A 19,419-nucleotide genomic window follows, 5' to 3' on the forward strand; every position below is an offset into this window, starting at 1 on the left:
AATTTTTACTACCCTTTGTGTGAAGAAGTGCTTCCTGATTTCACCCCTGAACTCTAATTTTAAGATTATGTCCCCTCATTGTTTATTTCCCCTAACAGAGGAAATAGTTTCTTTGTATCATACAAACATACAAATTAAGAGCAGGAGTAGGCCATTCGGCCCCTCGAGCCTGCTCTACCATTTGATGAGATCATGGCTGATCTGATTGTGACTCTGCCTCCACCGCTCTCTGGGGAAGGGAGTTCCACAGACTCACAACCCTCTGAGAGAAAAAATTTCTCCTCATCTCCATCTTAAATAGGAGACCACTTATTTTTAAACTCTGGCCCCTAGTTCTAGTCTCTCCTACAAGGGGAAACAGCCTCTCAGCATCTACCCCTTCAAGCCCCCTCAGGATCTTACATGTTTGAATAAGATCACTTCTTATTCTTCTGAACTCCAATATATACAGGCACAACTTGTCCAACACCTTTCCTCATAAGATAACTCCCCCCATCCCAGGAATCATCCGAATGAACCTTCCCTGAACCGCCTCTAAAGCAATTATGTCCTTTCTTAAATGAGGAGACCAAAACTGCACACAGTATTCTAGATGTGGTCTCACCAATGTCCTGTACAACTGTAGCAAAACATCTCTAATTTTATATTCCATTCCCCTTGCAATAAATGACAACATTCCACTTGCCTTCCTAATCACTTGCTGTACCTGCATACTAACTTTTTGTGATTCGTGTACTAGGACACGCAGATCCCTCTGTACCTCAGAGTTCTGCAATCTCTCTCCATTTAAATAATATACTGCTTTTCTATTCCTCCTGCCAAAGTGGACAAATTCACCTTTTCCCACATTATACTCCATCTGCCAAATTTTTGCCCACTCATTTAATCTATCTATAATCCCTTTGCAGACTCCTTATGACCTCTTCACAACTTACTTTCTTTCCCACCTTTGTGTCATCAGCAAATTTAGCAACCATACATTTGGTCCCATCATCCAAGTCATTGATATAGATTGTAAATAGTTGAGGCCCAAGCACTGATCCCTGTGGCACTCCACTTGTTACATCTTGCCAACCTGAAAAGGACCCATTTATGCCTACTCTCTGTTTCCTGTTAGTTAACCAACCCTTTATCCATGCTAATATGTTACCCCCTACACCATGAGCTCTTATTTTGTGTAGTAGCCTTTGATGTGGCACCTTGTCAAAAGCCTTCTGGAAATCCAAGTACACCACATCCACAGGATCCCCTTTATCCACGTTGCTTGTTACTTCCTCAAAGAACTCTAATAAATTAGTCAAACACTATTTCCCTTTCACAAAGCCGTGTTGACTCTGCCTGTTTGCTTTGAGATTTTCCAAGTGCCCTGCTATAACCTCCTTAATAATAGATTCTAGTATTTTCCCAATGACAGATGTTAAGCTAACTGGCCTGTAGTTTCCTGCTTTCTGTCTCTTTGGGTGATCTGATCGAAGTTTATAAGATATTAAGGGGAACAGATAGGGTGGATAGAGAGAAACTATTTCCGTTGGTTGGGGATTCTAGGAGTAGGGGGCACAGTCTAAAAATTAGAGCCAGACCTTTCAGGAGTGAGATTAGAAAATACTTCTACACACAAAGGGTGGTAGAAGTTTGGAACTCTCTTCTGCAAACGGCAATTGATGCTAGCTCAATTGCTAATTTTAAATCTGAGATAGATAGCTTTTTGCCAACCAAAGGTATTAAGGGATATGGGCCAAAGGCAGGTATATGGAGTTAGATCACAGATCAGCCATGATCTTATCAAATGGCGGAGCAGGCTCGAGGGGCTGAATGGCCTACTCCTGTTCCTATGTTCCTTTCTTGAATAGAGGAGTTACGTTTGCTATTTTCCAATCTGATGGGACCCTTCCAGAATCTAGGGAATTTTGGAAAATTAATACCAATGCATCTACTATCTCTGCAGCCACTTCTTTTAAGACCCTAGGATGAAGTCCGTCAGGACCTGGGGACTTGTCAGTTTTTAGTTCTAATATATTTTTCAGAACCCTTTCCCTGGCGATTGTAAATATTTTAAATTCCTCCCTCCCTTTCACCTCTTGATTCACAATTATTTCTGGCATGTTATTTATATCCTCTACAGTGAAGACGGATACAAAATATCTACCGTTTCGAATCCTTTTAACATTTTAAACCCCTCAATTAGATCACCACTCAATCTTCTATACTCAAGGAAATACAAGAAAAGTTGGTTTGGTTGGTTGAGAATCAGTTCTTTTAAACCCCAGTAATGAACTTTTAGTTCTGTAGAATCTTGCAGATTTTGGGTAAACGTTAGTTGGGAATTTTTTTTATTTGGGGGGAATTGTCGGGGTCAATACTTGAATTTGAAGGGATTTCTGGGACTTTCTGTCAGAGAGGGGATTCTGCTGCTCATGCCCTCAATAGAATTTTAGAATTGAGTTATTTTAATATGTCCTTTTCTAAGCTCAAAATGTAAAATGGTTTTAAAAAGGATAATAATGAGCATACTGATCTATTTGGGTAAACGTGAATTTTGCTCATTCTGTGCTTGTCTAGAAAACAAAATGTTTCTGAAAGACAGCTGACTTTCCTTGAGTTGTAAGAGGCTCTCGCCGTGAATTGTTATTTCAGGAGGACGAGGAGGGCTTCCTAAATAATCTGGGATTTGATGCTGCTCGGGGGTCGTCTGAGGAAGAGGATGAACTGGACGAAGATGACAGTAGTGAGGATGAGAGGGGAGAGCTGAACACTGAATCCAGACCAAGATACACTGCAAAAGGAGATGGACAAAAGATGGGCGAGAGAGAGCCTGACCCAGCAATCCCGAGTCTGTGCTGCAAACTTCAGCAGCAAGGTGATTTTTAAATTAAAACTCAGTCTTTCAATTGGTTTTGTGTCATAGTCTGGGAAAAAATTAGTCACTGTCCTAGTGTAGGGTGGGGCAAACAGTGGTAATATGGCTTTATTCCTTCATTTCATCGGCTAAATGAGGAGTGGGGAGGAGGTGGGGTGGTGGGGGGAGAGTAGACAAGGGGTGGAGAAGAGAAAGAAAGCGTTACTGGGCTGTGCAGTGGGTTTACACAGTGGCCTTTCAGCTGTGGGACCTGGGTTTGACTCCAGTATTTGGGCAGTCTCAGTCCTAGTGGGCAAGGGTCCAGTGTTTGGGCAGTCTCCGTCCTAGTGGGCAAGGGTCCAGTATTTGGGCAGTCTCAGTCCTAGTGGGCATGGGACCAGTATTTGGGTAGTCTCAGTTCTAGTGGGCATGGGTCCAGTATATGGGCAGTCTCAGTCCTAGTGGGCATGGGTCCAATATTTGGGTTGTCTCAGTTCTAGTGGGCATGGGTCCAGTATTTGGGCAGCCTCAGTCCTAGTGGGCATGGGTCTAGTATTTGGGCAGTCTCAGTCCTAGTGGGCATGGGTCCAGTATTTGGGCAGTCTCAGTTCTAGTGGGCATGGGACCAGTATATGGGCAGTCTCAGTTCTAGTGGGCATGGGACCAGTATATGGGCAGTCTCAGTTCTAGTGGGCATGGGACCAGTATTTGGGTAGTCTCAGTTCTAGTGGGCATGGGTCCAGTATATGGGCAGTCTCAGTCCTAGTGGGCATGGGTCCAATATTTGGGTTGTCTCAGTTCTAGTGGGCATGGGTCTAGTATTTGGGCAGTCTCAGTCCTAGTGGGCATGGGTCCAGTATTTGGGCAGTCTCAGTTCTAGTGGGCATGGGACCAGTATATGGGCAGTCTCAGTTCTAGTGGGCATGGGACCAGTATTTGGGTAGTCTCAGTTCTAGTGGGCATGGGTCCAGTATATGGGCAGTCTCAGTCCTAGTGGGCATGGGTCCAATATTTGGGTTGTCTCAGTTCTAGTGGGCATGGGTCCAGTATTTGGGTAGTCTCAGTCCTAGTGGGCATGGGACCAGTATATGGGCAGTCTCAGTTCTAGTGGGCATGGGACCAGTATATGGGCAGTCTCAGTTCTAGTGGGCATGGGACCAGTATTTGGGTAGTCTCAGTTCTAGTGGGCATGGGTCCAGTATATGGGCAGTCTCAGTCCTAGTGGGCATGGGTCCAATATTTGGGTTGTCTCAGTTCTAGTGGGCATGGGTCCAGTATTTGGGTAGTCTCAGTCCTAGTGGGCATGGGACCAGTATATGGGCAGTCTCAGTTCTAGTTGGCACGGGTCCAGTATTTGGGCAGTCTCAGTTCTAGTGGGCATGGGTCCAGTATTTGGGTAGTCTCAGTCCTAGTGGGCATGGGACCAGTATTTGGGTAGTCTCAGTTCTAGTGGGCATGGGTCCAGTATATGGGCAGTCTCAGTCCTAGTGGGCATGGGTCCAATATTTGGGTTGTCTCAGTTCTAGTGGGCATGGGTCCAGTATTTGGGCAGTCTCAGTCCTAGTGGGCATGGGTCTAGTATTTGGGCAGTCTCAGTCCTAGTGGGCATGGGTCCAGTATTTGGGCAGTCTCAGTCCTAGTGGGCATGGGTCCAGTATTTGGGCAGTCTCAGTCCTAGTGGGCATGGGTCCAGTATTTGGGCAGTCTCAGTCCTAGTGGGCATGGGACCAGTATATGGGCAGTCTCAGTTCTAGTGGGCATGGGTCCAGTATTTGGGCAGTCTCAGTCCTAGTGGGCATGGGTCCAGTATTTGGGCAGTCTCAGTCCTAGTGGGCATGGGTCCAGTATTTGGGCAGTCTCAGTTCTAGTGGGCATGGGTTCAGTATTTGGGCAGTCTCAGTCCTAGTGGGCATGGGTCCAGTATTTGGGCAGTCTCAGTTCTAGTGGGCATGGGTCCAGTATTTGGGTAGTCTCAGTCCTAGTGGGCATGGGACCAGTATATGGGCAGTCTCAGTTCTAGTTGGCACGGGTCCAGTATTTGGGTAGTCTCAGTCCTAGTGGGCATGGGACCAGTATTTGGGCATTCTCAGTTCTAGTGGGCATGGGACCAGTATATGGGCAGTCTCAGTTCTAGTGGGCATGGGACCAGTATATGGGCAGTCTCAGTTCTAGTGGGCATGGGTCCAGTATTTGGGCAGTCTCAGTTCTAGTGGGCATGGGTCCAGTATTTGGGCAGTCTCAGTTCTAGTGGGCATGGGTCCAGTATTTGGGCAGTCTCAGTTCTAGTGGGCATGGGTCCAGTATTTGGGCAGTCTCAGTCCTAGCCCATGTCACCAAACTGCCCTAATTGACACTAAAACTGGTAGTTTCACTCAGACCACAGGATGGTGTGTGTGTGAGATGCAAAATGTAACACGGTGCATTGGGGGACACTCTTCTGCCCCAGCCTCAAAATAGAGGGAGCTTTATTCTGCACCTAGCCATGCTACACCTGAGTGCTTGGCACTGGGTGCCTGAAGCAGAAAAATGTTCTACTCCGCAATACTGACATCCCTCACCGTGATACAAAATTCACCTAAAGAAGCGGACTTTGCACAACTGAACACTGGAATGAGGATCGATCCGTACGTGGACACGGTTTGTGATCATTGGCATGAGAAAATGTAACAGCAAAGTAAACATTTGGACCTCCGAGTGATCAGTGACAGAGCAACATTGGTGACGCAGTAATTCATTATCGAGAAAAGGCAGAATGAAGACGCTTCAACTTTTCACTTGAATTTTCAAAACCAGTGATATTACAGAATGTGAACAACATAATATAGAAGTTCTGGAGGAAAGAGAAAAAACAAAATTATGTATGCATGTATGTTGAGGACGGCAGTCTAAAATAGATGAAACCTTGGTGACTTTTTTTGGGACCAAGAGAATAAATAGTGGGAAAGAGTAAATTTATTTATAGAAGGGGAGGTGAATTTAAATTGCATTGACTTATTTGTATACTAATATTTATTTCTGACAATTCTTAACTCCACCCCCCCCCCCCCCCCCAGATCTTGTTGCTTCTCTTCTTTCTCTCCCCTTTCCCTCCTCCTGTCCCCAAAGAAAGAGTTGGGGAGAAGTATTCTTTGAGACTTTTGTGTTTTAATCTGGAACAAAAGCTCACAGTCTGCATAGGTTCCAGCAACACATGGTAGTTGTGAACTACAATGGATTAATGTGATTCATTTTTCTTTCTCAAAACAGGTCTGTTAGGTCCTCTTCTGTGGCTCCAGAACTGCCTTAACAGGACGGCAGACAATCGAGAAGATAATGGTCAGTATTTAATTACATTTCCTAATCTAAAGACCTGTACTTTATCCTATTGATTAATTCATACTGTGTTGCTGATGTTCCAGCCTATGACAGTTCTTTTCACAGGACATCAGTCAGATTAGAGCTTATTTTAAGGTTCAGTCTGGCAGTCGGCTTTGAAAGTTAGAACACCGGTAATCCATCCACCACAGTCGCCGAGTAACCCAGTTGAGGTGGTTCCCACAGGGTAGGAAAATCTGAGGGAGAGTTGCCACTGCCTAATGTGCCATTGGTGGCAAATTTCAGACTAACCTAGGTGGACGCCTAGGAATAGGTCATCCTCTTGGCTCAGATGGCATGTGACACAGGGACAGTAAAAAGACAGCCTCTTTACTTTAGCTTACAGGTGTCTGACTGAAAGCACTCACTTTCTTTTTCAATAATGTTGAATATGCATTAAACACACACTGAAAACATTTTGGTAAAAGTTGCCCTTTGGCAGGCATTCACTTTAATAATTTAGAAAAGAAACATTGCTGTCCTCGTGAGCTTTTTTGTTGGCGGGGGCGGAATGTAACTCCTTCCTCTCTTTCTGGAAGCACTGACTGATATTAAGTATGATCCACCTGCACTGGCAGCTCTTTGGTACTTCCCCCATGTAACTGTTCTTTGCCAGCAAGACTAGGCAGGGAGTATTGGCAGCCATTACAACTGAGCCCAATCCTGACCTTACTCAGTGTCCACACAGCATGAGTCACTGGGTCGTGATCAGGAGTGGGAACCCTGGCTTATTTTTTTTCTCTCGTTTTATTCCCTCCTTTCCGCCCCCCCCCCCCCCCGCCCCACCTCCAAATCTAGGGACACTGAGGCCAATTGTAGCATCCCTGCTGTTGCCTGGCTGAGGTCAACTAACTCCACACAGAGATGGGATCAAACCTGGCAGCTTCCTGCTCTGTGTGGCTTCGAACCGCAGTGAGCCATTGGGCGGACCTGTCTTAAATTGTCTTGCTTTAGCTGCAGCGTTTCTCTGTGTTTCAGTGTTCAGCAAATCTGATTTCTGTGCAGGGATCTCGATTGCAGTGCCGCTTGTCCCCTTGTCTGAAGAAAATGAAGATGCTATGGAGCATGAATTGTTCCAGAAACTTCTGAAGATAGTTGGAATTCGGCCTCCTGCTGATGAACAGGTAAACTAGGTGACGACGTACAAGGGTGTGTGAATGTTGCAGAATCTCTTTGACTAAAATATGCAATGAAAGCACCCTTTTTCTCTCGGGCTGTCAACAGTATAGTGTTTGCCATAGAAGGGGCTGAATTCCAATTATTGTTACAGCAGCGCTATGTCTTGATAGATACTGCTCCTACTACCAGCATTGTGGTTCAGACATCAGCAGTTTTTGCAGTTAACACTTAAATCACTACAGTCCAATGTACTCGTCTGGGTGATTATGTCTGTCAGACATGATGATCACCGCCAGGTATATGCACCACCTTTAGGTGTGTTTTAATGTATCAAAGATTGATGTAGTCATGTATCTCTATGATGCAGAATGTAAGATTTTGTTATACTGTTGCTTACATGGCATTGAGGGAACCATACATTGATAGTCTGTTACATGCATCAGAATTGAATCTTTTTAGTTTTTAAATGTTAACCTTGGTTCAGTGGGTAGCACTCCCGCCTCTGAGTCAGAACGTCGCGGGTTCAAGTCCCACTCCAGAGACTTGAGCACGTAATCTAGACTGACATTCCCAGACTGAGGGAGTGCTGCACTGTCGGAGGTATCTTCTTTCAGATGAGAAGTTAAACCGAGGCCTCGTCAGCCCTCTCAGTCGAACGTAAAAGACCCCACGGCACAATTCGAAGAGGAGCAGGAGAGTTCTCCCCGGTGTCCGAGTGTCAATATTTATCCCTCAATCAATATCACTAAAACAGATTATCAGGTCATTTATCTCATTGCTATGGGAAAATTGGCTGCTGTGTTTCCCAACAGTGACTACACTTCAAAAGTACTTGATTGGCTGTTTTATTTTTTATTCGTTCATGGGATGTGGACGTCGCTGCCAAGGCCAGCATTTATTGCCCATCCCTAATTGCCCTTGAGAAGGTGGTGGTGAGCCGCCTTCTTGAACCGCTGCAGTCCGTGTGGTGAAGGTTCTCCCACAGTGCTGTTAGGAAGGGAGTTCCAGGATTTTGACCCAGCGACAATGAAGGAACGGCGATATATTTCCAAGTCGGGATGGTGTGTGACCTTGGAGGGGAACGTGCAGGTGGTGTTGTTCCCATGTGCCTGCTGCTCTTGTCCTTCTAGGTAGTAGAGGTCACGGGTCTGGGAGGTGCTGTCGAAGAAGCCTTGGCGAGTTGCTGCAGTGCGTCCTGTGGATGGTATACACTGCAGCCACAGTGCGCCGGTGGTGAAGGGAGTGCCAATCAAGCGAGCTGCTTTGTCCTGAATGGGGTCAAGCCTCTTGTTGTTGGAGCTGCACTCAACCAGGCAAGTGGAGAATATTCCATCACACTCCTAACTTGTGCCTTGTAGATGGTAGAAAGGCTTTGAGGAGTCAGGAGGTGAGTCACTCGCCGCAGAATACCCAGCCTCTGGCCTGCCCTTGTAGCCACAGTATTTATGTGGCTGGTCCAGTTAAGTTTCTGGTCAATGGTGACCCCCAGGATGTTGATGGTGGGGGATTCGGCGATGGTAATGCCGTTGAATGTCAAGGGAAGGTGGTCATTGCCTGGCACTTGTCTGGCGTGAATGTTACTTGCCACTTAACAGCCCAAGCCTGGATGTTGTCCAGGTCTTGCTGCATGCGGACACGGACTGCTTCATTATCTGAGGGGTTGCGAATGGAACTGAACACTGTGCAATCGTCAGCGAACATCCCCATTTCTGACCTTATGATGGAGGGAAGGTCATTGACGAAGCAGCTGAAGATGGTTCGGCCAAGGACACTGCCCTGAGGAACACATGCAGCAATGTCCTCGGGCTGAGATGATTGGCCTCCAACAACTACTATCATCTTCCTTTGTGCTAGGTATGACTCCAGCCACTGGAGAGTTTTCCCCCTGATTCCCATTGACTTCAATTTTACTCTGGCTCCTTGGTGCCATACTTGGTCAAATGTTGCCTTGATGTCAAGGGCAGTCACTCTCACCTCACTTCTGGAATTCAGCTCTTTTGTCCATGTTTGGACCAAGGCTGTAATGAGGTCTGGAGCCAAGTGGTCCTGGTGGAACCCAAACTGAGTATCGGTGAGCAGGTTATTGGTGAGTAAGTGCTGCTTGATAGCACTGTCAACGACGCCTTCCATCACTTTGCTAATGATTGAGAGTAGACTGATGGGGTGGTAATTGGCCGGATTGGATTTGTCCTGCCTTTTGTGGACAGGACATACCTGGGCAATTTTCCACATTGTCGGATAGATGCCAGTGTTGTAGCTGCACTGGAACAGTTTGGCTAGAGGCGCGGCTAGTTCTGGAGCACAAGTCTTCAGCATTACAGCCAGGATGTTGTCGGGGCCCATAGCCTTTGTTGTATCCAGTGCACTCAGCCCTTTCTTAATATCACGTGGAATGAATCGAATTGGCTGAAGACTGGCTTCTGTGATGGTGGGGATATCGGGAGGAGGCAGAGATGGATCATCCACTCGGCACTTCTGGCTGAAGATGGTTGCAAACGCTTCAGCCTTGTCTTTTGCACTCACATGCTGGGCTCTGCCATCATTGAGGATGGGGATGTTCACAGATCTCCTCCTCCTGTTAGTTGTTTAATTGTCCACCAGCATTCACGACTGGATGTGGCAGGACTGCAGAGCTTTGATCTGATCCATTGGTTGTGGAATCGCTTAGCTCTGTCTATAGCATGTTGCTTCCGCTGTTTAGCATGCATGTAGTCCTGAGTTGTAGCTTCACAAGTTTGGCACCTCATTTTTAGGTACACCTGGTGCTGCTCCTGGCATGCTCTTCTACACTCCTCATTGAACCAGGGTTGATCCCCTGGCTTGTTGGTAATGTAGAGTGAGGAATATGCTGGGCCATGAGGTTACAGATTGTGCTGGAATACAATGCTGCTGCTGATGGCCCACAGCGCCTCATGGATGCCCAGTTTTGAGCTGCTGGATCTGTTCTGAATCTATCCTATTTAGCACGGTGGTAGTGCCACACAACACGTTGGATGGTGTCCTCAGTGTGAAGACGGGACTTCGACTCCACGAGGACTGTGCGGTGGTCACTCCTACCAATACTGTCATGGACAGATGCATTTGCGACAGGTAGATTGGTGAGGACGAGGTCAAGTCGGTTTTTCCCTCGTGTTGGTTCGCTCACCATCTGCTGCAGGCCCAGTCTGGCAGCTATGTCCTTCAGGACTCGGCCAGCTCGGTCAGTCGTGGTGCTACCGAGCCACTCTTGGTGATGGACATTGAAGTCCCCCACCCAGAGTACATTCTGTGCCCTTGCTACCCTCAGTGCTTCCTCCAAGTGGTGTTCAACATGGAGGAGGACTGATTCATCAGCTGAGGGAGGGCGGTAGGTGGTAATCAGCAGGAGGTTTCCTTGCCCATGTTTGACCTGATGCCATGAGATTTCATGGGGTCCGGAGTCAATGTTGAGGACTCCCAGGGCCACTCCCTCCTGACTGTATACCACTGTACCGCCACCTCTGGTGGGTCTGTCCTGCTGGTGGGACAGAACATACCCAGGGATGGTGATGGAAGAGTCTGGAACGTTGGCTGAAAGGTATGAATCTGTGAGGATGGCTATGTCAGGCTGTTGCTTGACCAATCAGTGGGACAGCTCTCCCAATTTTGGCACAAGTCCCCAGATGTTCGTGAGGAGGACTTTGCAGGGTTGACTGAGCTTGATTTGCCTTTGTCATGTCCGGTGCCTAGTGGTCCATCCGGTTTTATTCTTATTGTGACTTTCTGTAGCGAGATTGTACAACTGAGTAGCTTGCTGGGACATTTCAGAGGGCAATTAAGAATCAATCACATTGCTGTGGGTCTGGAGTCACACATAGGCCAGACCGGGTAAGGACGGCAGGTTTCCTTCCCTAAAGATCCTTTAGACTGTAAAGTGGTTTGGGACGTCCTGAGGTTGTGAAAGGCGCTATATAAATGCAAGTTGTTTTAAAAGGGAAGGAAACTGATGGTTGATGTTGTAATTTGAGGAAAGGCTCTTGATGGTAGCAGGAACATTGAGATGACCTAATAGCTTTCAGATTTATGAAGATGATTGACCGTTGATCTGGACAAAGGGTTTACAGTGACTAAGGGGTCAAAGAGCAGAAATATGATTGAAAATAGGGAATTCACGCAATGTCTAATGGACGTATGAAGTTAATTACCAGAGAAGGCTACTAAAGCAGACAACATAAATTAATTTGAGACAAATATGTTTGTGAAGAGAGAAATGATTTAAGGAATATGGTGAAAAGGTAGGGTTGAGATCAACCAAAAATGGGTGGATTGCTGGGCAAAATGGTATTTTCCTTTTAGTTTACTATGCAATTTCTATCTCCTCCCCTACAATCACTTCTACATGTGATACTCCTTTTTTATTTCTTTCAGGAATCTTTCTGGCGTATCTCTGCTAACCTGAGTGCTCTGCAGTTGCGCAAGATTGCTTCAGTTATCACCCTGCAGGATGGTGGAGGTGAAGGAGGAGAGGCAGTGGAACAAGATGAAGATGTTCGTGCAGACCAGAGGTCTGAGGCCTTGCGAGCTCTGGTGATGGCCAGGGAGAGGAGTGCTGACCCTATTAAAGGTATTGCTACAAATAAATTCAAGTAGCTTTGCAATTGAAAGCTCTGTTCTTGTGTTTCAATTCTTGGCTTGCTGCAGATTTATTTATCTTTTGAAAGTTGGTAACTGTGATGATGCTCCAATCTACTGTCCATGGAAGGGTAGATCTGCAACCATAGTTTTCAAACAACTGGTCTCTAATCAGTTGCGCATTCTAGAGCAGTCACTGAATGGATGCAAGATGCTCCCCTCGTCCTTCCCCTGGCTGGGAATTCCAAAACCACTAGGTTTTGGTTATGGAGTGAGGGTTAAGAGCAAGTTGCTTGTCCACCATTATGATTGACAAAGACCTGGGTGCAGGGGTTGGACTACATGGGTGGAATAAAAAATTATCTAAAGTTGGAGAGGAGAGAATGATTTTGAAATATTTTCTCATGCCCTGGTCTGTACACCTCCTGAGATTTGCATCTTTTTATATTTTACAGGTCGCGACAATGTATCTGAAGAGAGAACCAAACGAGCTCACGAGTCTGCCTCCGGATCAGACAGTGACGCTAAGAGGCAAGTGATAAATAATGTCCTTCATTTAAGCTCCAGCGTGCCGAGCCTGGTGGTACAGTGTCATACAGTGGCAAGGCACTTTTCCATAGGCTGCTGAGGAGAGAGGGGGAAGTGAAAGAATAAACAGTCAATGTGGGATGTTCATACTGACACCCTGCCAGTTGATGACAAAGCAGGAATGGTGAGGCTCGAGAGCAGAGGAGAATGGAAGGTGCACTGGGCTTCTTTCATCTCTGGCTGATGAAAAACGTTTTCTCTCTGCTGGCTTTAAGAATTCTCAGTGAATAGTATTTGGGAAGGTTGCTAGTTGGTTTGAATCCACAGCATAAAACCAACCACAATTTGGTACAAATTGGCAATCTCACTGAGACCACAAAACATATTTTGTGTAGGAAATGTCACACTAGCATTGGGAGTTCTTCTGGGGTTGGAGGTTAAGGCACATTATTGGGGCAGAATAAAGGGAGCTTTATCTTTTATCTGATCCATGTTATAGCTGACGTAGAAGTGCTTAAGGGATATGGGGATCGGGCGGGAAAGTGGAGTTGAGGTTGAAAATCAGTCATGATCTTATTGAATGGCGGAGCAGGCTCGAGGGGCTGTATGGCCTACTCCTACTCCTATTTCTTATGTTCTTAATGCTGACACAATGCAAAGTGTGGAAAAATGGCTACATTCCCCAGTGCTGGCATCCCATAGTACAAAAAAAAGCTATTCCTCAGTCAGAGAAGTGAGGTGGAGTGGCTGGGGAAGAGAAACAGGTGGCAATTAAACCTTCTTTGTAAAAAAAAAAGTAGAGAAATGTTCTTACCTCTTGCTGTAGACAAGTTAGGGAATGAATATTTGCTGCTGCTTCTCAAGCTCTTTTACTTCATTTTGTGGAAGAAACGTAGTCTCTGCATCTTGAAAGAGGCGGTCAAGATTGCACTGCTATAATTATCTTCACTGTTAAGTGTAGGCAAGTATGCACATCACCTTCACTTGGGACGTTCCCCCTTCCTCTCCCTGCATTACAATAGTGACCCCACTTCAAAAGTACTTCATTGGCTGTAAAGCACTTTGGGACATCCTGAGGTTGTGAAAGGCACTGTATAAATGCAAGTTCTTTCTTCCTCTCCATGACAACGTCACTGAGATCCTAAATTGTACATATCGAGGTGTGGATACATGTCTTGCCACTTTGTTGAACTATTGAAGTGCCCTAAACTTCATAGTATCTGTGAAAGGACGTTACAGTGATCAGTGGCTTTGCTATCTGTAAATTTGATGGATGAGCTTCGCTGGTCCTGTGTGGATTAAAACCAGATTATATTTCACTGTTACAGCGATGGCGAGATGATCAAACCCAAACATCTGCTAAAGCGGAGTCGCCTGATTGATAGTGATAATGAAATGGAAGATGAGGGTAAGATTCTGTTCTTTTTTTCTTCATAAACTTTTTAGGGTGCAGTAGTTTTTTTTTCAAGTCACGTATTCTGTTGTAGATAAAGATCTCTCAACCATTATCAGCATTCTCCAAGAATTAGTGCACCTTTTGACCCTGCACGTGCTTTCTCTTTTTTTTTCCCCACCCCAACACAAAAAGATATCTTAACCTAAAATTACAGCATTCTGTTTCTAGACCTTTTGGTAGAGGGCGGTGTGTTGTAGCTGCACAACTTTGCACTTTAACGGGAGGGCATAAGTTTCCCATAATAAACCATCATGTGGCCCTTGTCCTCGTGGAAGGGCAGTCTGCAGCAGCCAGCCAATAAACAGTATTGGTAGAGGCCTGGGCACGTTTTACACATGGACGGGAAAGTGGCAGGACTCTACTGATTCTGTGGTTTTAATGGTCTTGAATATGGACTTTCAGCTGAGGAAACTGCTGAAGTGGAGGCGATGGAAGACCCTGAACCTGACTCCGAGGGGTCTGACTCCGAGGTCACCCACAGACTGATCAAAAGGCGGCGCCGAGCAATTGAAGACGATGATGATGAGGATTAACCGCGATGAACTTGAGCCTTTTGAAATGATTTTGAACACTGGGTCAAACAAAAGGCAACACATAGACAAAGATTCATTTTCTAATACATCTGCAAATATTAAAGTCCTTTATGTAAGTTTTGTAAGCAATTTCATTCAAAGAGTGAATCAATACAATCTATATCTCACAACCTATTTTTAAACCATCTTTGTTTGCATTCACATGTTTTGGATTTTTTTTTAAAAAGCGCTTAATTTTTTAAAGCCAATAAAAAAGAAATCCATACAGTAGAAAGCATTCTTTAAAAAACAATGATGGGATTGTACAGGTTTCTTGATCCGTAGTTGTCTTCTGAAAATGAAAAGGGAGCACTGTTGCTTTAAGAAACGTAATTGCAGCGCTTTCCATGTGTTGGGCATTTACATTAATGTAGGTACTTTGAGAGCTACTTTGTATAGTGTTTGTGTTGTAACACTATTGTGTTCAGCAGAAAGCAGAATTCTTTTGGAGGAGGGAGAGAAACAAAGCTCACTTGGGAATTGAAGGAGCAAACATTCCTTGCATGAGGCAAAGGTAGGGGTCAATTTTAACCCCCAGTGAGTTTTGGGAGGTGGGGGCGTGCGGGTTGAGTGCAAAACAGACTCGTAGGCCCATGTTTGAGGCGGAGGTATTTAAACTCCTGGGCCTCAGCTGCATGCTGCTGGTCAGCTGATCACCTGAAATGGGTGGATAGCGGCAGCTGGGCGACGGGTGTGCAAGGTCAGGTGGCCAGGTTAAATAAAAGGAAGATAGAGGTTGGAAGGCATCAATGAGGGGGAGGAGGAGAGGTTTAAAATTACAAAAAGAACTGAAAGGAATTGGCCTCTTGCTTTCTTGTTGCTGCCCTCCACCCCTCTGTTGGAAGCAGCACAGTAGATCTATGGAGAGAGTTTGGATTTATCCTGGTTTTATTGGTTGGATGCAAGTTGGCTCCATATATACTTCAAATGAATGTTGTGTGTGTTCTGTGAGGAAGGGAGTGATTTTGAATTTTTTTTGCCCCCTGCTCCCCGGATGTTTTGATTATATTAAAGAGAGTGGCCTTCTTTATTCCTCTTTAATGAAAAACAGCTTATTTTCGATGACCAGCAATGAAACCTTGAATTTTAATGTAATATTTTTCTCACTGTATAATAATTTTTAGCTCTGTGCACATTATTGTTTGTGATTTGACACCTGGTATGGTGTGGGTTCCTGCTTTGTCAATTTGTTTTAAACCTGCTGTTGAGGTTGTTACTGAGCATGTTAACTGGTGGGATTTTCCCAGTATTTTTTGTAATGAATTTCAGGCAGGTTTTAATTGCCGATTGAATGCAAACTAAATAAAACTTGTTACATGGTGTGCATACGTGAATACCTTAAATGTGATGGGTTTACCTGGATGAATATCTCCATATTATTCTCCTCCACATACTGAATAGCTTCATTCACCTAAGAGTGGGACAGGTTGTAGGTGAAGACAGGAGCTCTTTCACTTGTTTTACATAACATGCAATTTGTTTTCCACTATGTATTTTAACAATGTAGAAGACCATTCAGCCCATCAAAATCCATCCCTCCAGTACCATAACTTTCCCATTGAACCCAACCCCCTCTCTTCCCATTATAGCATCCAGCTGCATTGACTATCCCCAATGTTTTAATCTCCCCTACTCCACCCGGCAGATTATTCCAAACTTTTCTCACTCCGATGAAAGATGTTCTTCCTGATACTATTTTTACATTTTATTAATTAATTGTAAATTTATCTTCTCTGATCCTACTTTCCTGTCTTACACTGAAATAATATTTTAACCATTTAATATTTTACACACCCTTGTACTACTTACTTCAGTTCTATTTTGTAGTGGGACAAGATAATCATTCACCATAGTTGGACATTCTTCTTCTGTTTTGAAGCTTGACTTTTCCAAGAAAGAAATGCCCAACTAGATTTACCTCAAGGTAAGCTTAAGTGATGGGGAAGTTTGATATTAATTTTCTATTAACTGTAAGTACAGTAAAATACTGGAACTGCACCATGTGTACTTCACCAGTATATTGTGTATTAGAGTGGAAGGACACCAATTTGCCCTGCAATTTACCCCACACTAAATCCCAGAGATGGCTCCCTCTGGGAGGGAAAGTAACTGTCCGGCAATTCTTCCCATACACAGCGACCAATATATAGAACAGATTTCCAAGAAGAGGAATAGAGGTGAAAACCCTGGAATTTTTTTAAGAAGCAATTGGATGCTGACATGGGGAATCTAGGATCTTCCTGGGTGAATGAATTAAGATGGGCTGACTGGTCTTACTCAATTGTAATTATCTTGAGATCTGAAGGTCTTAACACTGTTGTCTTCTAGTGGTTGGTTAAAGAACTTTGGAACATAGGAACAGGAGTAGGCCATTCAGCCCCTCGTGCCTGCTCCGCCATTTAATAAGATCATGGCTGATCTGTGATCTAACTCCATATACCTGCCTTTGGCCCATATCCCTTAATACCTTTGGTTGCCATAAAGCTATCTATCTCAGATTTAAATTTAGCAATTGAGCTAGTATCAATTGCCGTTTGCGGAAGAGAGTTCCAAACTTCTGCCACCCTTTGTGTGCAGAAATGTTTTCTAATCTCACTCCTGAAAGGTCTGGCTCTAATTTTTAGACTGTGCCCTCTACTCCTAAAATCCCCAACCAGCGGAAATAGTTTCTCTCTATCCACCCTATCCGTTCCCCTTAATATCTTATAAACTTCGATCAGATCACCCCTTAACCTTCGAAACTCCAGAGAATACAACCCCAATTTGTGTAATCTCTCCTCGTAACTTAACCCTTGAAGTCCGGGTATCATTCTAGTAAACCTAAGCTGCACTCCCTCCAAGGCCAATATGTCCTTCCGAAGGTGCGGTGCCCAGAACTGCTCACAGTACTCCAGGTGCGGTCTAACCAGGGTTTTGTATAGCTGCAGCATAACTTCTGCCCCCTTGTACTCTCGTCCTCTAGATATAAAGGCCAGCATTCCATTTGCCTTATTGATTATTTTCTGCACCTGTTCATGACACTTCAATGATCTATGTACCTGAACCCCTAAGTCCCTTTGGACATCCACTGTTTTTAACTTTTTACTATTTAGAAGGTACCCTGTTCTATCCTTTTTTGATCCAAAGTGGATGACCTCACATTTGTCTGCATTGAATTCCATTTGCCACAGTTTTGCCCATTCACCTAATCTATCAATATCGCTTTGTAATTTTAAGTTTTCATCTACACTGCTTACAATGCCACCAATCTTTGTGTCATCGGCAAACTTAGATATGAGACTTTCTATGCCTTCATCTAAGTCGTTAATAAATATTGTGAATAATTGAGGCCCCAAGACAGATCCCTGCGGGACTCCACTAGTCACATCCTGCCAATGTGAGGACCTACCCATTATCCCTACTCTCTGTCACCTTTCGCTCAGCCAACTTCCTAACCAAGTCCGTAATTTTCCCTCGATTCCATGGGCTTCTATCTTAGCTAACAGTCTCTTATGTGGGACCTTATCAAATGCCTTCTGGAAGTCCATATAAATAACATCCATTGACATTCCCCTGTCCACTACTTTAGTCACCTCTTCAAAAAATGCAATCAGGTTTGTCAGGCACGACCTACCTTTCACAAATCCATGCTGGCTCTCCCTGATTAACTGAAAATTCTCGAGGTGTTCAGTCACCCTATCCTTAATTACAGACTCCAGCATTTTCCCCACAACAGATGTTAGGCTAACTGGTCTATAATTCCCCGGTTTCCCTCTCTCTCCTTTCTTAAAAAGCGGAGTGACAGGTGCAATTTTCCAATCTAAATGGACAGTTCCTGAATCTAGAGAACTTTGAAAGATTATAGTTAGGGCATCCTCAATGTGCTCACCTACTTCCTTTAAAACCCTGGGATGGAAACCATCTGGTCCTGGGGATTTGTCACTCTTTAGTGCTGTTATTTTCTTCATTACTGTTGCTTTACTTATGTTAATTTTATCGAGTCCCTGTCCCCAATTCAATATTATTTTTTGGGGGATTTCCGGCATGCTATCCTCTTTCTACTGTAAATACTGACGCAAAGTAATTGTTCAACATGTCCGCCATTTCCCCATTGTCAATGACAATATCCCCACTTTCAGTTTTTAAGGGACCAACACTGCTCCTGACCACCCTCTTTTTCTTAATATAACTATAAAAGTTCTTCGTATTGGTTTTGATATCCTTTGCGAGTTTCTTTTCATACTCTCTTTTTGTAGCTCTTACTATCTGTTTTGTGACCCTTTGTTGATCTTTGTATCTTTCCCATTCGCCAGGGTCTGTGCCATTTTTTGCCTTTTTGTATGCCCTTTCTTTATGTCTTATACTGTCCCGTACCTCTTTAGTTGTCCATAGCTGTTTTTTTTGGCAAGTAGAGTTCTTGCCCCTCAGAGGTATAAACCGATTCTGTATCGCGTTAAATGTTTCTTTAAACATTTCCCACTGATCATCAGTCGTTTTACCCATTAACAGATTTGCCCAGTTTACTGCGGACAAGTCTAGAATCTTAGCAGCTGACTCACTTTTTTCCCTTTCAAACACTACATTGAACTCGATCATGTTATGATCACTATTGTATAGATGTTGACGCACAGTTAAGCCGTTAACTAAATCTGGTTCATTACTCATTACTAAATCTAGTATGGCTGGCCCCCTTGTTCCCTCTAGGACATAGTGCTGTAGAAAACTATCCCGGACACACTCAAGAAATTCACTACCTTTCTGACAGTTGCTAGTCTGCTTTTCCCAATCTATACGAAGGTTAAAGTCCCCCATTAAGACCACTATGCCTTTGCTACAAGCTTGCCTAATCTCTGCATTTATACAATCTAGCACTTCAGAGCTGCAGCCAGGGGTCCTATATACAACTCCCACAATAGTCTTAGATCCTTTCCTATTTCTCAATTCAACCCATAAGGTCTCTGTTGGCTGCTTACCTCTCGTTATAT

General features: G+C 44.5%; 1 protein-coding gene across 1 annotated transcript in view; it reads left to right on the forward strand.

Annotated features, from left to right (window-relative positions):
* Positions 1–15,779, forward strand: part of timeless (timeless circadian clock) — a 56,053-nt gene extending 40,274 nt beyond the window's left edge. The window contains exons 24-30 of the mRNA XM_067976437.1: positions 2,635–2,857; positions 6,083–6,151; positions 7,196–7,314; positions 11,696–11,891; positions 12,355–12,430; positions 13,756–13,835; positions 14,286–15,779. Of these exons, the coding sequence (XP_067832538.1) occupies positions 2,635–2,857; positions 6,083–6,151; positions 7,196–7,314; positions 11,696–11,891; positions 12,355–12,430; positions 13,756–13,835; positions 14,286–14,416 (894 nt within the window). The 3' untranslated portion in view covers positions 14,417–15,779. The remainder of the gene's footprint in view (positions 1–2,634; positions 2,858–6,082; positions 6,152–7,195; positions 7,315–11,695; positions 11,892–12,354; positions 12,431–13,755; positions 13,836–14,285) is intronic.
* The last annotated feature ends 3,640 nt before the right edge of the window (positions 15,780–19,419 follow it).

This window comes from Heptranchias perlo, chromosome X (assembly GCF_035084215.1).
Source record: "Heptranchias perlo isolate sHepPer1 chromosome X, sHepPer1.hap1, whole genome shotgun sequence".
NCBI classification, from domain to species: Eukaryota; Metazoa; Chordata; class Chondrichthyes; order Hexanchiformes; family Hexanchidae; genus Heptranchias; species Heptranchias perlo.